Source organism: Sitodiplosis mosellana, unplaced genomic scaffold (genome assembly GCF_009176505.1).
Source record: "Sitodiplosis mosellana isolate CC-2019 unplaced genomic scaffold, AAFC_SMos_1.0 Smas_scaffold_1, whole genome shotgun sequence".
Classification (NCBI taxonomy): domain Eukaryota; kingdom Metazoa; phylum Arthropoda; class Insecta; order Diptera; family Cecidomyiidae; genus Sitodiplosis; species Sitodiplosis mosellana.
Genome location: NW_022595244.1, coordinates 9,006,377 through 9,025,986, shown reverse-complemented (window position 1 = coordinate 9,025,986; position 19,610 = coordinate 9,006,377). Strand labels below are relative to the sequence as shown.

Below are 19,610 nucleotides of genomic sequence, written 5' to 3'. Positions count from 1 at the left end.
TTTTGGGTTCCGTTGACTGTTTGCCGTTCGCATTATCTCAAATGTCTATTAAAATAATTTTTACACATCTAATTGTATCGATATTGGTTCAAAGGCTCGCACACAGTAAATGCAACTCATCCACGACGAAATGACCCGAACCGAGCGAACGCTAATAAACGAATAGTAAAATGAAGAGAAACAAAAAAAAACGGCAAAACGGTTTGCACGCGAAAGCAGTGCAATAATTTACTTCTATCAATATCTCCTGAGTATTTACTTTTGCAGCGCAAGCAATTGACGGTGTGTGTGTGTGTGTGCGAGCGTACGGTGAGAGTTAGCAAATATGCGCGCTTTTAGTTCAGTGCCAAATGTTAAGGAGCACACGAATCCATTGTACCGACACAATAATCGAACACTCGTTCGTCTCTAATCGGCCCAATCCATCTTCATTTGACTATGAAACGCGAGAATAACGCGTCTCAGCGCAAATGAAGCAAAAGCAAAGGAAAAAACAACACAAGGGAAAAAAGCAGCACCGAGCGCATTACATAAATGCATGCTTATTATTATTCTTGTAATCGGACAAGCATTTTGCGCGCGCGTACATCTCGTTCATTTTATTTTGGTTCGGCACACACAGGAATTAAACGGTTATTGCTTATGGATGTGAATCGAAATAATAAGCAGCAACACGTTTGCGAGAGACAGAGAGCGAGTCAGAGAGGGATAGAGAGAGAAAAAAAGAAAGAAACCAAATGTTTGTAACCTGATTGCACTAATTGTTTAAAAACGGATCGAGTACTTTCCATTAGCACAAAGTGGTTAAAATTCGCACGTGTGTTTTTTCTTCTGCATCAGCAGACATGATGCGCTCCGACTCTGTTACTGCTATTATCGCGTATCATTTAAATTGAACCGCATTTTTTTCCACATGCGAAGTGATAAAAGAAAATAAAACGAGACGGTTTTTTCTCTGCTCCCTCTTCCTCACTCTCTCTAGCACTCTCTCTCAGCCACAAGTGAGATTTCATTGAATTGAATAGTGTTTTTATTGCAACGCATTCAAAACGGCAACAACCATAAACAAGCAAAGCATGGCGGGATGCGTGTTACTCATAAGCGCGCAACAAAAATAAACAGTATACCAAGCAGCCAATGTGCACTTGGAACGAGCAATTGTGAAAATCGCGATCGATCTCTGTGTGTGGTTTGTTAAAGGAGTCGAAGAAAAATAACGTGGCTAGCAAATAACCGAGTTATCCGAGCAATTAGATATTATTGTAGTCGGTATTACGAGTATTTATTTGGTGAAATTAGAAGAGAGTTCAAACCATAGATCATGCAATGGTTAGACACTACTATACACAGCTCTGCACAACCGCTGCATTATTGCCCAGGAAGTTAATATAAATGTATTATCGCTCGTTGCCTCGATAAACATTTCGCACGGACCGATAATTTGTATTCATTGCACCATTGAATAGACGCTTTCGATAGACGCTTAACCCTTCGTCGTACACAGCACATTGTCAGCATTAATTTGTGTGAAAACAAATCTTCAACCGAAAATTTATTTTCTTTTAAGTTACATAGTGTTTTTGCTCTGTGTTTCGATTAAATGTACATAAAAAAATTTGAACAACAAGGAAGAATCACCCAAAGAGAGGTGTTTGGATGGAGACGAACCATTGAACGTCTGAAATCCAACTAATGGTGTGTTACGTATTGCTCGTTATTTTTTGTCTGCCACTCTCTTTCTCCTGAACGCATTCAATTTGTTGGTGTGAATGAAAGGGCTAGATAAAAACCGATCGTCTTACCGACACAGTATCAATGGAAAAAGCGACGAATTTCACAACGATTGGCACAGTCAAGCAAATTATTCGATATCTCATATTGCATAAGAAGTCAAATAATACCGATAACATTTACGGAAATCAATTTATGTTCACTAATTATCACTTTAATCAGTTTAATGCTTTGAATTCTTTGGCAAAGCTCCTTTCACAGCTTTGACACCATTTTTCAAATACTTGAAACTTGATTTGGTTTCAGTTCAATCAGTTTTATTCTCTGGAGTTTATTTTTCATTCGACGTCAAGATTTTTTTCATTTGAATGGAAAAATGGTATCATTTACGATTTTTCTCGATCATTTAACATTCGAAAATTGAATTGATTGATTTAGCTCCAACAGCAAATCAATAATGTTTCAAGCCAATCATCGATCTCGAACAAAAACAAAATTCGATTTGTAATTTAAATTCCACGAAAATATCAAGCTCAGCTTTCTTCATTCGGCAAACATTCCATTCTCGTTTCGATAGTTCACCATAGTGGAACCCAACCACAGCAATGTGCCGGCATTGAAAGAATTCACCTGAAGCTGAAAGCCGATGTGAAAAAAGACCCAACACAATCGAACCAAATACACAAAAGAATCAATTAAATTGTGAACGAAATACGCGCGCACACAGAAAAACAAATGGTTCAAACGAAACAGAATTCCTTTTTGTCTGCGATCGCATTAAAACGATCTAAACGAATTAATTGTAGGAAATGAAAATCAGTGGAGATGAGCATCAGCCGAGCGCTGGAGTAGTTGAGCGCAGAAAATAGCGAGAGTCGAAAAAAAAAGAAGAAGAAGACAGCTCAATGTAGATTAGATGAGATTTGTGTGTGAGTGGAATCGAAAGAGCACGTAAAATAGTACAGAGTCATCATTATCAATTAATCGAACACACCCATTTGCATCGATCGAAAGCACAACGGAATAAGAGTTTTGGCCCCACAAATCATCCACACAGAGAGTTTATCTAATCGCATTACCTACACTTGATCGTTTATTAGAGATTGAACAAAAAACGAACCATTTTTCGTTGTTATTCGAACGATTTAACGCATTTCCCCTGCTGCTCATTGATTCCGTTGAAAAACGCTCATTCTCTCACTTCACTCCGCGCTGCAATGTGGTCGACATAATTGTAAGTGATTCAAGCTTAAGACAAGATAAACACATAATTTCCATGTTACGTTGTTATTTTCGATCGTTCTCGCTCTCTTCAACTTCAATTGAGAAGAAACGGTTCTAAACGGGAATTAAATGGAGAAAAAAAATGAAACAAAACGAAGAGGAGTCGAGAGAAGAAAGAAAAAACTTGACAAATTTATGCGTGTAATCGAAATTGCCATGTGTAAAACGCTCAATGTTATTATTATGTAAAGTAAATTAATAATTTGTTGCTGTGGCTGAACAAGTTCATGCCATTGTTACAGAAAACTGTGATGGGGGTTCGCACATTCCACACGCGGTATGACTTGGCAATTTTCATCATACAGATCTATCATCATTCAATTAGATTAGATTTTTTTTTTATTCATAAAATATTCTTATTTTTTTCCCTTTTATTTCAGTGTTCAAACGATATGAGCTAACAATGCACCATGTGCCAACGCCAAATATAGGATTTTCCAAAGTAAGTAAAACGAAACAAGTGCATCATCACTGAAATTTATTGACGATGTTTTGGTTATTGCTTAAAATATTTCGCAAAGCCATGAATTAATGAGAACTTTTATCCACGCAATCATCCGAAAAGAATTACTCTAACTCGAAGAATCGAAGCCTTGAATGGTTCTCATCCGAAAAAAAATGTGTTATGAAACTTTGCCTGAGCATTTTTTCTTCTGCTAATCTTTGCGCTAGATTCGAAGTAACCGAATTCGTTTTGGTTTATGAAATAAGCCTTATGGATCAAATGTAATGTACGCAACACAGTATTTTTACCGTGAAACTGTGCCGTAAACAGCGATCATTTGACGTGTGTCTCATCATAATCAAAGCATATAGAAACGATGAATTTGAACGATGTGGACCGCTTCGAAGCAATCGGTGTGTGTGTGTGTCGTGGATAATGATTGATTTGCATGCAGAACATCGTTTCAAGCATTATAATTCCTCTCCACCTCCTACGAATTAAGCTCTAAATGTGGACGAGAAACAAAAAATAGCAACAAAGAAAATAGAGGGAAAAAAACCACAACAAACCAACTCTTGTGAACGAAACGGTATTCAAAGGTAATTTATAGCACATTACATATAAAACGGGCTAGAATAAGGAAGAAAAAAAAGCACACACACGAATGATCCAATGAATGAGGAAAGAGGTAAAAGAAACCTTCAGAGCCATACACACTCACTTTGAATTGGTATACATATTGTGATGCCATTTTTTGTGTCTGTGTGTGAGACACAGAGAGAGTATCAATAGTGCGCACACTTATAACTTTAATTACGTTTAATGGCAATTCAAAAAGTTTGAATTAGATTCTCTGTGTGGTTTGTTCGGCTCAATTCATTTACATGGTACTTACATTGTATCTATGCATCGATGAATGCGCTGAGAGTGTTTAGCGTGTGGTCTAATTCGAGCAACAAAGCAAAGAAAATCGAAATTGTGATGAATCAAATTAGAAGAAAAAATACAAAGCGATTAGCATTGTCGAACGCAGAATGTACGTGAAAAGAAGGGAAAAAAAGAAAAGCGATCAGTGTTTGCCAGAGTAGCTTCGAGCAAAAATGAATTTGAGCCTACGTTTGACTCCTCGTATTATGTTTGAATGATCCAAATGAAAGTCATTAACCTAAAAAAATTTCCTCACAAGCTCGAATGGCATCGCGTTTATGACTTTAGGCACTACCAAAACTGCATCGATTCGATCAAAATATCATTTGCTTACGTTGTGCCGGTGTTACCAAATTGAGGATATTCAAATAGATTGTTCCGCATTGAGTCGGGTGAAATATTAACATTTGAGCTGTAGAACCGCTCGGCGCCTCTTTCGAACATTATGGTTTTGTGTATCGACCGAAAAATTGCCATATTCTTCCTTTATGAATAACCGTAATTATGACATATTTTCATAAAGCAACTTTCAATTAATGCTCTTCGCCTCGATCCGGACCACATACTCCACGATTTGATTTGCATTTTTGGTCAGACATTAGCGCATTTGTTCGCAATGTTTACAAGAGAAACAGTCAACGAATAATGGCTCTTTGTGCGTATAACAACATCTTTACAAACGATCACAAAACAACCGTTTCGAATGCAATCATTAACCAAATTTGGTAATTGAATGACGCTCATTGTATGAACTCATGGAATTGTTGCGCCGTTCAACGATGATTTATATCGCAACGACGAAATTGACTATGTCCTTATAAGCATAGAAACGACAACATTGTCTGAACCACGCTCAACATTTGAATTGCATCAATTGTGTACGGTTTGTTACTCATTCAATTGGCGATTCTATCGCGGTGCGCATTTGGAAAACAATGCCACTGACTCAGTGAATTGAGTTAATCATTTTCGTAGGAATTTTCATCGATTTCACAACAACTCTTTCAGAAGAAAACGAAAATCACACGAAAGTGTGTTGTCATCCTCTAAGCAAATGGAAAAATTTGTCAAATTGACAACGAAATTCGAATGACAGCCACGATTTTGAAGTGTTTGATATATGTGCGCAGATAAGCAAAAGAAAAAACTAACTGCGGAATGTGTTTGTTGTCAATGTAGCAAATGAAATCGAAATCCAATTAGCCTATGACGCGGCAAACACCTTAACTATTTTTCCCTCTCTGCAAAATTTCTTGCAAAAGCATCCGTGCAACAGATTCATTTCGAAATGAACCATTACCACGCCGCAGACGAAAATCATGCGAAAATCAAGCGAGGAAGTTATTGGGTGCTCTTACATGCAACGAATATCCTTTTAATTTTCATCATAGCACCAAAACCAATCATTATTATTGGCCTATTTCTTATCGGTTACGTTGTATCAGAGCACAGAAAAAAAAATGCATGAAAAACACTTTCGACTCGGTTTAACCGGCGAACGAAGTGCAACGAATACGCATGAACTTGAACATTCATATCGAGTGCAACAGACAGCAATTTAAATCAGAATAAAAAAAAACAGCGAAAACAACAACAACAACGGGCAAGTTCAAGCCGTGTATTGTAAAGCAGCTTACAGAATGCGCATTAGCTGATTTTAAAATTGTTGAACGGATCGGTATGTGAGCTGCAGCGCGCTCATCTACACTATAAATTTGAATTAGATTCAATGAAATTGACCCAATAATAACAATAATAATCACAATAATAACACGCACGCGATCCAACATTCGCAAAATGTTCTCACGCCTCTTAATATACGTCGATTGTGAAACAAAATCGACACTAACACCATCGCAGGCCCGCGCACCGCACATACAAAAGCGGAACGCAAAAGAGACAGCTCCAATTCTTTGCTGCACACACACACACACACACATTTTCCGTTGCACATTTACTTCTTAGAGGTTTTTTCGAGGTTTGCTGCACTCTGAAAAAAATCTCGGGCGCAGCAGCGCATGTGAATGTAACGAAAGCGTTTGGTCTTGGTCGTTTATCGTGTTTTTTTTTCTTCGGCTTGTGTGTAGCTGAGGTTAGGCTTTATTGAGCGAGCATAAGCGCATCTCATTCCGTCCCATGTGCTAAACTACTACCAATCGACTTTATTATCAGGCTCTCAGTTTGCGCTGCGTTTTTTTTTCTCTTGTTAATTTGAACGTTTCGTTTCCAGCCATTTCGGTCTATAATGATATAGCATCAGCCGGTAATCTGGCCTTATATTCCAGTGAAAACAAAGCCAGTAATAAGAAGTAAGGAGGAGAAAAAAGGCAGCAAATATTGTTTATAACATTTTTTTTATGTGCACTTTGAATGTGTGTTCCGTGTGCGCATAATGCCCGAAAACAAACGCATGGTGATGATCGATCTGTATTGCAAATGCAGCTGAATACAGAGAAAGAGAGCGAAGAAAAAAAGTCGACACAACGCAACAATCGACAAACCACAAGTTAATTCACCGTGCGTTCTTGTGAAATCGGCTGCTTTCAGGCAATTTACAATTATGCAAAAATTTCAAATATGCACAGTCGGGCACACATACACACACATCTATCGAACACTTGATCATTGAATTGTGTAACTTGAAACGCGTGTGTGTACTATATTCCATATGATCGGCAGATTCCCAATGTCAATCATCATAATCGAAAAAATATTTTATCTTTCTTCTTTCCGAAAATACTGAAGCGAGCATTTTTACCTGGGCATCAACCACTACCGGTTTGCCATGCTCATTAAAATCCGACAATTCGAATTATTTAAATAAATACGAGACACACACACACACAGAGAGAGAGAGAAAAAACCAATCGATTACTTTCGATAAATGTTTATTCAAAAAATTGAGCGAAAATGAAAATAAACTTTAATGCGATTGACATGCAAATCTCTCGTACAGCCAAAACAAATATCTCGTCGCGTCATTTTCATCTTTCGCAATTATCACAATTATATGGCGACTGTTTTTTCTCTTTTGCTCGGCTTGTTTAAATTGAAACAATTTCTTTGTTGTTGTTTTCGGCTCGGCGTGGAATTATTTTGGCCAAATGTTGTGTCCATAATTCGATCACTTCAAATGAATACATTGTTTCATGTGAAACTTTCGACAACTCCAAAAACTTCAACTGTTTTTGCTCAACGTCATGACGTGACCAAATGAAACTTGAACAAAGAGGTGAGTGAGAGAGAGAATGGGAGCCTTACGCGCAAAGAATTAAGCATTTATGTGTCGACAAGGCTTTGATTCAGTTTGACGTTTCATTCAGCGGGAAAAGGTTTAGCCGATTTTCGGCTTTGGCCGAAACAATCACGTCGGTGATGCTGGGCCAATGTGAAATCTGTTGCGTGGAAAATTTCTCACACGGCTTATTGATCGGAATCGTTGTTGTCACCCTGAATGTTTTCCGACGGCATTTCATATTCCTTTTTTTCGTTTTTATTCACCCATTCACATAGGCAATGTCTGGATTTTTAATGATGTTAACACAAAACGGAAAATTACTTTATATCTCGGATAATGCAGCCGAATATTTAGGCCATTCAATGGTAAGTACTTAGCAATTTATATATGTCTTTTTGAATTCTCATGTTCATCGTAATCCTCGACGTCGTCATCGTTGTCGCTGCTGATGATGATAAGGTGCGAAACTATCGATCGCATCTCATTCTCTCGAACATCACTAAATAAATCAGTATCTGTTTAATAACGCATAAATTAACATTAAATAGAGAGTGTATGAAACGACCACTCAAAATGATTTATGCTCTTGAAAATCGCCAGTAGGCATATTTTTGCCGATTGTCAAACTCTGTCGGAGCTCCATCGAAATGTTCTATCTCGTTGAAATTCGAACGGAGTTTCTATTTCTCATTTCGAGGTGTTTCTTTTTGCGTAATAAAAAATGTGCATTTTGTTGAGTTAAACGCAAGCTAATCGTCTTTGGCAAAACTAAATCAATGATTGCGTTTATTATTATTGCACAAAAACCGCACCATTTTCATCTATGAGATCGAAGTGGAGTTATGATTTGGTACGCTCACTTCATTGCAAGGAATTTCGCGAATAAATCAAACTAATATTGAACCGAATATCAGCTAATGTATCGATTTTAATTTGGTTAGTATACTTTCAATAAGCAATTCATATTTCTACACGTACGGCGGAACACGATTTAGAAATCTCGAAATGATATCTCTCGCAATGAACTTCTCATCATCGCGGCTCTCGGCTTCAAGGCGAATGAATGCACACACACACACTGTTTTTTTTACTTCTTTTTCTCAATCACACGTGAGTAATAAATAAATAAACATCGATTTAGATAGGTTTGTACGATATCGCAAGCGCTAATTATGATTTATTTCACATCGTTATATCGTCGTGGTTAAAGACATAGTGATTCGGGCGTTTTACAATTTAGCTCTTGATTAATGAAATCGAGTGCACAGCATTTCGTTTCGGAAAATTGGTGGCGCTGAAAAGCCAAGTTGTTTGGTGTGAAATATTGATATTGTACGCAGCCGCGATCGAATCGATAAGAGTGAAAATCTTAATTTCTGTTGCTAAAAAAACACACAGTCCGCGGCTACTTTCGACCGCATAAATTGAGAAGTCAGACGTTTTAAAAGTAATCTCATCGCAATACAATTGAATCGAGTGCATCCACACGGTGTGTTGTTCACTTTGTATTCCATTCGGAGGTCGAACCGCAAGAGATGTGAATGAGACGGTACAAAATAAGCATTACCACACTTTTCGATTTGTAATACAATGTTCGTTCGATATTAAGTTCAATTACACGCCTATCGATTCAATTAATATCAATAAATCGTTTAATCTCTCCACTTTGAGACTGATCGTTCGATGCTTGTTGCTTTTTTATTCGTTTCTTTCTCGTTCTCAGCGAAACTATACGCACCGTAATTTATGATTGACATGAGAACTTCGAAGTCGTTCTCTTATTTTCATACACTTTTTTTCATTTTGGTTTTTTCGTTTTTTCTCGTTTTATTTTTCTCTCCTCAACGTTCAACAGGAGGATCTGTTGATTCATGGTGATTCAGTGTATGATATTATCGACAAACAAGATCACGGGTCAATTCAAGCCGAACTAAGTCGCAGTGTACCGCAACAGACAAGCAGTTCAGGATCTCATCATCATCATCATCATCATCACCACAGTTCGCCGTTAAATGCCAGCACCGCGTTGGACGGTGAACACCGAATGTTCCTGTGTCGAATGAATGTTAGCCGAAATGCACGGCGTCAAATGCGTTTTGGCGATCAAAAGGTAAGGCTAACGACAAAACGAATAACAAATCATAGGCCACCCGCACCGTTCATCGGTGTTTCTCCTTCGGAATCGAAGTGTAAAAAGCAACAAAACAAACATAACCGAAAAAAATCCAGTGTTTGTCAATGCAAATTGATCTGATAGTCGTTTAAAAAGTTTTTGGCATGTGTTTACTCGATCGTCATCAGCATTCATTCTCATTGAGTCGATGCTCAAGCGACTTCTGTCCGATGTACAATCAGAACAAAAAAAAAGAAGGAGAAAAAAATAACAACACTCAATTCAATCCGTTTTAAATTTGTATTGACTCCCATTGTCCGTTTGAAAACACACACACACATACCGAAGGAACATCGTCCATGGACAACGAGATATTGTGTTACTGTTTTGATCTTGATTCGTTTTTATTTTCCTTACTCTCTTCCGTCCAATTCGATTGCATTTGAAGAGAAACTGAAGAAGAGAAGGAAAAAAGAAACCTATGAGTCATCTCATCTGTGTAAGATGGTAAAGGCAAAGGACCACATGCGTAAACGTAGTAATTATGAACACACGAAGTTTGCCATCGGCCAAAACAGTTATATAAATATAAACGACGACACACGTTTGCATTTGAAATGAGTGCTGTGCAGCGAGCGAGCGAAAACAAAGCGCGATTGAGAGAGAGAGAGAGAGAGAGCGACGTGCGGGTGCGCGCACACTCGGCGAACGCGCGTACAGACAGAGTGACGGTCTGTGTGCAGATCGTGTGTTAAGTCACCGATTGGCTGGGCTCGTTCGCAAAATTGAATCGAACAACATTTTCTTTAATTAACATTAAATTCTTCTACCTCTCGGGTAGCATTCGGCTGCCAATGTCGTCTCTCTCTTACTCCCGCTCTTTCTGTCTTTCTCTATCTCACAACTGGTGCACTAACGTAAACACACAATGTCATTTTGTTCGGTTAGCTTATCTGTCGTTGGGTTTTCATTCGTAAAAATGTGTGTTTCACTGCACTGCATTGCACATAGAATTCGACATGAGATGTGATTCTATGGCGAATAAGGCACATATGTACGAAACAAAAATCGACACTGATGCAATTTTATTTCATTTCGGAACGAAAACAAGTATCAAGATCAGATAAGCTACGCTTGAAATTCTTGCATTTGGAGCGTAAATCGCGAGTCAGTTCCCTCGAGAATCAAACCAGAAAAAATAGTCGCTTTTTTCGTCGAAGCACACACACACACACACACACAAGTTAATAAATTCAAATCGTCGTTTTTCCTCTTTGACAAAACAGCAATCAAAATGAATGAACAAATCGAACAATCTAACGCTGAATGGCTCTGATGTTTCAACCGAAAGAGTGAGAGAGACAAAAAGAGAGCGTGCGCTAGTGTGAACGGCATTTAGCTTTTTCGGTTTATCAATACAATGTGTGTCGCAATCCTGTCGCTTTTATTTATTTGTTTTTCACAGTTTTCAAGCGTGAATGCGACGAAAAAACAAATTCTAAATTCATGAATCGCTTTTGCAAAAGCGACCGATTGAAAATTCAATTTACACACAGTATGATTCAGCATTACAAAACTGAACATAATAATATTATATCATTTGTTACAGCGTTTGAACATTTTTCGTAAAAAATAATGTGTTTTGTTTTTCTTTCGTTTCGCTCGAAAAAAAAAATCGATTGCAGGTGGTTTTAATTCAAGGACATTACCTATCATATTTGCCGTTGTGCAGTCGCAACGAACCAGTATTTCTGGCAACATGCACACCGATCGCAATGCCCGAGACACGCGAATGCATTGTGCAGGGTGCAACCAATGTATTCACCACAATTCATTCAATGGACATGAAAATTATGCACATGGACAAAAAGTAAGTAAATCTGTGTGCTTCTTGCCGATCGTTTTGCTCAATGCACTTGGAACACGTACACATTAATTAAAATGTTAGAAGTCAATTAATGTGCACTGTGGATGAGGAATTTTGTGTGTAAATGCTGTTAGTTTTCTTAACGCAATCAATCAGCCGTTAATCGGAGATTTTGTTTTTGGTTTTTGTTTCAACTACAAACCAACATAAGAAACGTCATTTTCCTCTCATTCACTGCCGAATCGAATGAATTGCTTTGAATTTTCAGCTGACTTGATTGCTTAATAAAATCTCAGTATTTTATAATTACGTTTTGTTATTGCATTATAATGGTGGCTTTTGTGTTATTTCAAAGTCAATTGAATAAATTATTTTGCATTCTTTTTCCATTTTATCTTCGAAGTGGTGAATTTCACATGGGCTATACGAGAAATGAGCTGCAAGGCGTTTCATGGTATCACCTATTGCATTGGGACAGTATGCGAGAAGCACAAAATAAACATCGACTAAGTAAGTGTCGTTTTATTACTGTGCATAGTAAAAAAATCGCCGAACCGTCGAAATGAATGTCAATTTTATTGGCTTCTTAAAGAAGTTTTATGCTGATGACTTTTCAATGTTCCATGCATAATTCGCGGCCATTTAATTTATTAATCTGTTTATGTTTTATGTCTCGTCTTTTTTTTCTATGTATGTTTTGACTCATGTGTCTGCCTGAACCATCATCACACAGTTACTCAATCGGAACAAGATCGATCGTGTATTCTGTTGGTGCAAATGCAACGGCGTTCGGGTACATTTGTCTGGGCGCATGTTGTGCTGCAGGTTCGCGATAGTCAAGATAATAGTCAACAGCCGGTTATTGTCTGCACAAATCAAGTGCTAAGGTGAGTGTTGAATGTTTAAACCATAATGTGCGGTGTGCGCACTTTTTTTCGCGTTTATTCCGTCCATTGGAGAAAAGTAAAACAAACAAATAGCTCCGTTGTTTAATGCGAAATGATTTATTTTTATGCGCATAAAAAAAGAGCACTAAAATAAATCAAAGAACAGCTCCATTGAAACAAAGGAGAAAAAGGGTGAGAGATGAAGCAAAAGCGGTACACCACGTCATTCGCGGTGCATTTTATGAACACTGGATAATTTATGGCATCGACAGACTGTTTTATAGTTATGATCATAACAATAAATATGAATTGCATAACGACAGCATAATCATTATCAATCTTAATTTTCCGAACCACAAGATTATGCAGCCCAGCCACATTCAAAACGGCAATAATCTCAAATAAGACATTGATAAATTCGATGCAAACGACGGTATACACATACACACCACAACGAAAAAAAAACGAATCAAAATCGGCTAATCACAGCTAACCCATGTTGAATCGAATGCAAATATCACATGGCAGAAAAACAAACAGAACGAGATCGAGCGCGACATGCGCGCACACAAAAATGCGCCAGATGAAATGGATGATAAACGCAACATTATCATTAAATTGTTCAGATATTCGTAAATCAAACTGAATATTTTTCGTTGGCGAAATTGTGCGCGCCCATCAATAATAATAATAAGGTATGCGACATATGAATGCAACGTGGCTGGCGGTCGCGCGCATTGAACATTAGAAAAAGACAGTCTGTGGGAACCAAAATCATCGGCAACACACGCAATTCCATGCATTTTTTGCAACGCACTCGAATTTTCGTTATCTGTGTCAAATCGGCGAACGCCAAAACAGAACATAAATTACGGATTTAGATGGGAGTGCAGGAGTGTGGCCAGAGTTCCGAATTCTTCGAAACAACTCGAAGCTTTGATCATCTCTCTCAATGGCACTGATTTATGATTAGAAAACAAGTTTGGGAATTTATGCGATGCACGTGATTTCTAAATAGATTTCTTCTTCTTTTTTTCTCTCTCTTATTCGATTTGTGTAGTGATAGCGAGGCGTCGGTGATGTATGCGAATTCATGGCTTTATCATTACTATACGGTTCAATCGAAAATTCAATTTGGAATCCCATACGAAGGACCGGCTCGTGTGCAGGCCAATAACGATACGTATTTGCAGCAGCAACAACAAGAACAGCAGCAACTGCCCGAGCAAAATGACTTGCACGATCACAACAACCACTCGCACCACCACCATCATCATCATCACAGTTTCCATCATTATTCACCGAATTCGCTGCAAACGCCGTTGACACATTCCTATTTGACTCATTCACATCACATGCCGTCGTATGGTTATCATTCGCCAGTGGCACAGCATCAAAGCTCACCAGGTCTGGTGAATCACTATGGAAACAGTACACCTCATTTAAGCTACCATGGATCAAACGATGGCTATCGCCCGTACGCTTATCGCATTGACCCAATTCTACCGGTTGACTATAGCGGCCACGTTGGCCCAATGACAACCAACCACAATAGAAACTCCAGCAGCGGGAGTGTTAAATCAACGAACCAATCGAATTCCGATTCCGGATCACCGCCGGCCAAACGAAGAGCCGTAAATCGATTGGAACCGTTGTTCATTCCAGAACATCAACAAGAAACATCGTCCGATGAAACTTTGCACTCCGAACCAGTTTATCAGACGACCACAAGTGATGGTGGCACCGTTTTATTGACCACAGTCGTGCCCGGCCGCTATTCACACACTCACATCAAAGCGATTTCGAATGAGCCAACCGATCTGATCGATCAGTGGAACCCATCACCACCATGGTCGGAAACAACACAAAAAGTACCCGATATTGCACAGCAAGAACTGTGCTATTTATCACGCACTCCGCCAACACCGACAAGTGCACCGCTTACCTCATCCAACGGTGTTGCATTCTCATTCGACTGGATGCCCGAACAATTCGTTCCAATCGTCGATACAACGCACCACAACAACAATAACAATAATCACACCGTTCCCAATGGCATGACGCACATGGGCGCAATGCTAATGTCTGCAGCTACGCTATCCACGTCACCAAACGAACATAAATTTTACAATTTGGATCGATCTCCCGATAACGACATTGGTAAGCATTTTTTTTATCCATTTTCTAGAACATACTGCACCGGCATTAGAATCGACTTTCATAGCAACACATTTTCGTATGCAAATTTTTGTTTCAGAAATTCATGAAGACCGTCACTCGCGCTAATAAACACATACATTGATTTCATTTCACTGGTTGAAATCGACACTTTTTACGGCGAAAACTTTTTATCCAATCCACGTGGCTGGTTCGTGCAATCGTTCATTACGCGTCCTCATTATCGCATTTTCGTGATCAACGTTTACTTTTTACTAGCGCTCGAAGAGAAAACTCCGTTTTTATTCTTTTTTTTGTAATAATTCGCAAATAAAAACAAAGTTTTTATAAGGAATGCATGCAATTTTCACACTTGAAAAGTATTAAATTAGACAATTAACTTATTTCCTCTATGAAGGTCATCAAATGACGACTCGAAGTACTTTTTCGAGTAATTTCTATTTTTTTAATGGATAACTCCAAAAAAAACCACAAATGTCTTATTTATTTCTATTGTATAGCAACCTCAAATCGAATTATACTTCAATGTCGAATGCTTAGTGTATAATCGCATGTTTAAGGAATTTTGTACATTTTGATACACATTGAACCGAGTGGAACGAGGCTTTACAAACTATTTATAACACTTAAGTTTCATACAATTTTTTTTTATATGCGAGGCATTTCTCAAGCAAATCCTCAAGAGAGTGAGTTGAAAAATAAAAGTATTTCTAGATTACGTAAGTCCTATACTCTTCCTCAGATATAGATAAATTTTAGCGTGTAACTTCCTATTTATCAATTCGAATGGCATTACTGTAACTTAGAACCAATTTGTAACTGATCGAGAAAAATGGACATTGTCCGAAACAATCTCGAGTGAAAAATAAGCAATAAAATCAGAACTATTTGTAAAGAAAAAACAAGCAAAATACTCTTTTTGATTCTATTTTCTTCTGAATTTTTACTTTTTTCCTTTTTTTTGTTTTGTTTCCACTGCGGAAGAAATAATTTTGGTGGAAAATAGCATTTATCACGAAAAAAGGCCAAAACTTGCATTGGAAATAGCAAGTTGACCTTTTATCAGAGATGCAGAAGCCTCGAGTGAAAACGTAAGTAACATTTATCAACTATCGTAAGTACTTTTCAACGTCTTATTGACTATTTAATTCGATAGACAAAAATATGGGAAGCTCATTTTGGCTATGATGATCGATTCGATCAAAACTCTGTCAAAGTTATTGTTAGTTTCACATGATCTTATCCGATGTATTTTCGGTATGTTTCAATGCATCAAACTGAAGATTTTCTACTAAAGGTATCTACTGAAGATTTTGAATGGATTCTCGATGTGAATGCATATTGTGCGGTGCATCACTGGTACGACAAAGAGTCAAGTGGAGAGTTGTTTAATAGCATCGGCGTGTAACAACATGATGGCATGCTGCGTTAAATACCTCACACACACACACACACACATACACTTATTTATGATATTTACTGTATAATGTATTTTCGTGTCAGTTGGCGATTGAGTACGTGCGAATTGGCTATTTATCGGCGAGAGACAATAAAATCGTTTAAGACTCTTGTTAACACTGCCATGGTATCTTCTCCATATTTTTTGTTGAATCGTTTATATTTTCGACAGTTTTCAAATGGAATAACAAAAAAATTTACCTTTGGCACGTATCTCTCTCTCTCTCTCTCATTTCCCTTTTATTTTATCACACTTTTCCATCGCATCGTGTGTTGCATCGCTTTCGTTTGAATGCAATTTTTTCCATTTCGCGAGAAGAAGTAACGAGAAAAAACACACGAAGATTGAAAGTACAACGGACAACCAATTAAGTGGATACAATTGCATTTTATTAGTTGAAAGTATCAGAGAATCATTTGAAATGAGACAGCTGCCTGTCAGCACGTTGAACGCACATCGCACACTGTCCAACTGAATGTGTGTCAATTTTTGAAGTATTTTGAAAATTGCGGCAACCGTGATTCATTCATTTATTATAATTTGCGAGTCAAAGCCCTTCATCGTTGGCAGGCCGTAACAGCAGCAGCAGCTGTGGTGCAGCATTGAACTCTATGTCACTGAAAGCCAAAAATGGCATGGAATCAAAATATATATTTATATATTTTCTCATCATTGTAGCTATTTTGCCAATTGGCTTTGAGCCGTTTTGTAAACTTGCCCGTGGAGATTAGCAAGAAATGAACAGAAAAAAAGAGAAACAAGCCGATAGAAGAGAGAAGAGAAAAAAAGCCAAATGTCGATGTTATTTATATTGATGTCATTAATACATGCTGCAAATGTTCCACCGTGTACAATGCTAATAATAATCAATTGAATGTGTACAATATGCGGTGCGCACAACGCGATCACATGGCATACAAGCCGTCCGTATGGTAATGAGCTGAAAATCATGAATGTTTGAACGAAGGAAAAAAAAATAAATAATACAAACCATATTTATTCAAGAATATTGTAAATTTATGCGCGCAAAGTGCAAAAGGCTGTACGTTCCCGGTTGTTGCTGTTGCTGTTTTTTATTTCTATCTTCTCTCCTCTCATACCGTCTAATTTCCAATTAAATAAATTATTTTAACTGCAGCTTAACATCAGCATCGCTGTTTAAGTAATTTTATTTGTTTATATTAATTAATTTTTCATTTCAAAATCGCATTCAGCTTCAACCCGCTTCAACCGGCGGCCAGCTCAAAATGGGCACTTTGAATTTATCATCCGTAAATCAGAATTTATGTATCGACCGATTGGAAATGTTTTATTCAAAATGTGACACAACCGAAAGTCACTGTGCGCGCGTTTCGTGTCATTTCATGTTTTTTTCTCTCTCTTTCTTTCGCTCGATCTCGCTCAATTTATTTTCAAAGCTGTCATGCTTTGTTTTTTCTTCATTTTCGATTTCTCAATTGTTTGCCGTTAAACAACATTCGATCACAATATTGAGTCATACAGTCTATAAATTCTATGCTCGAGGGATATTTCGTATTAATTCGCGATTTGTTTAAATTTGGTCAAAATATTGTGTTTCACTTAAAGTCAATTAACAGGTATGAAAAGGTGATTTAAGGCGGCTGTGTAGGCGTCTAATTAATTTCCACTGTAAAATGGACACTAGCTGTGTGTCAACACCCAGTACACAGAAACGGGCCATTTTTGGTGTCATTTTACAAAAATCGAAGAGAAAAAGAATCCGATTTCCCAAATTCACAACCACATTTGGTAATGAATTTAGCCAAAATGTGTAGAAATCAATGGTGATCACGGTTGCATAAATGCACATTTTGACGTGTGCACAATTTGCATGCTCAATGACTGCCACAACGACTGCGAGTGCAGCAAAAGTGAAAAAAATAAATCACCAAAGTGACATTTCAACCATATCCGTATTGGTATTGTATTGTATTTAAATTGGGTTGAACCAGAGCTGGTTGTAATGCCATAAAAGTAATACAAATGTCGAGATGTAAGTGTCAGCACATTTTATTATGTATGTGGAATTGGCAATTGATTTGATGTTGGATCAATCAAATGATTAATTTTAAACGGTTTGAATCATCAGTTTGGGTGCATTTTTTCCCATTGACAGCTTTTTAAGATCCGTTCATGCATCATCATCGTATGTTGATTCATCTGTTTAATTCAAATCATAGAACAAAAATTGTATAGGAAAAATTGTTTTAGCGTGCTGAAAAAAGCTGCAACGCAAGCAAACTGCGGGCATTTAATTGAATATATTAATATTTGGACGTAGAGAATGCGATTCAAATGAATTATTATAAAATGCCGTCGATACTAATCTCTGTGTATGTATATGGCACAGAGTTATCAATAGCATTGATCAGGGGGAGAATGTAGCGTCGATGGTCTTAATTTCTGCCTGCCTGCGCTTCAAGCTCAAGTTTTGTTTCTAAATATATATATATAGCTTTATGATCACATACACAAATGCGCTTATCAAATTGCTTGCGCGCGCCAATCTCAATCGATGCCCGCTAATGATATGCGGCACACTCATTCTATCGATGTTAATCAATTAATAAACATTATTCTAGTGGTGTTGAATATTTTCATGTAATTTTATCAGCGTTCGATGTAATGGTGTGCGCGTTGAGCCAATACATGAAGCATTGCATAACTGTAGTCGGTGTGACAACAACCGATTGTTGCAGCAGCAGCAGCAGCAGCACCAGCCAGGAAGAGAGCTGTGTGCTTCTCTCATTCTGGTCGCGCACTGTACAGTGTACACCAAGCGCACCGAGTAGATAATGTGTGGCGTATTTTCAAGCCCAATGGCTACAAATAAATTTATGGTTGGTCACATGCCAAAGATGTTATAATTATCATATAAATATACTGTCTGTGTCCTATGTGCAGCACATTTGGCCATTGAACGTATATGAGAGCGGTGCGAACATAAATTTTATACAGCAATGCTCTCGAACTTTATTACATAAAATCCATCTTCGAGGTACCTTGGTCTTATGAATTATTAATGTGATTGCTGTTTGTTTAGCTTTTGAATTTCAGTGCTTGCTCGCACTCAACAACATATATCCCCCCGATTCGGCACTAAATTTTCGTCAAACCTAACGAGATGCGAACGTTATGAGAACTTCCACTGATAAACGCCATCAGCGCTCGATGCCTTTTTTTCCAAATAAATTTTGAAAACTAAATCATAAACTACGAGTCGAATTATTGATAAAGGTTTCATAAGACACCACCAGTAAATCACTGCTGAACCAATGAAGATAAACTCAAATTGCAGTTTCTGTTACGTTTGATTATTATTTCAGTTTTGGATTTTTCGGCTCTAAAAAAAACTAGCATGCAAGCCTCAGCCTAAAGATAACAGACAATTTTTTTCGTATCGCTGTTTTTTTTTCTCTTCGCAAAGGAGAAAACATATCAACTCATATTTCATATTATT

At 37.7% G+C, this 19,610-nt stretch overlaps 1 protein-coding gene across 2 annotated transcripts in view; it reads left to right on the top strand.

Annotated features, from left to right (window-relative positions):
* LOC129574062 (PAS domain-containing protein cky-1) overlaps positions 1-15,572 on the top strand; it is a 29,193-nt gene extending 13,621 nt beyond the window's left edge. The window contains exons 4-12 of one of the 2 annotated variants that reach the window (XM_055455433.1): positions 3,396-3,457; positions 7,901-7,990; positions 9,481-9,735; positions 11,424-11,608; positions 12,009-12,115; positions 12,339-12,492; positions 13,553-13,733; positions 13,764-14,652; positions 14,750-15,572. In XM_055455433.1, the coding sequence (XP_055311408.1) occupies positions 3,396-3,457; positions 7,901-7,990; positions 9,481-9,735; positions 11,424-11,608; positions 12,009-12,115; positions 12,339-12,492; positions 13,553-13,733; positions 13,764-14,652; positions 14,750-14,778 (1,952 nt within the window). In that variant the 3' untranslated portion in view covers positions 14,779-15,572. Of the gene's footprint in view, positions 1-3,395; positions 3,458-7,900; positions 7,991-9,480; positions 9,736-11,423; positions 11,609-12,008; positions 12,116-12,338; positions 12,493-13,552; positions 14,653-14,749 lie in introns of both variants that reach the window. The other variant, XM_055455424.1, reaches the window with a different exon arrangement.
* The last annotated feature ends 4,038 nt before the right edge of the window (positions 15,573-19,610 follow it).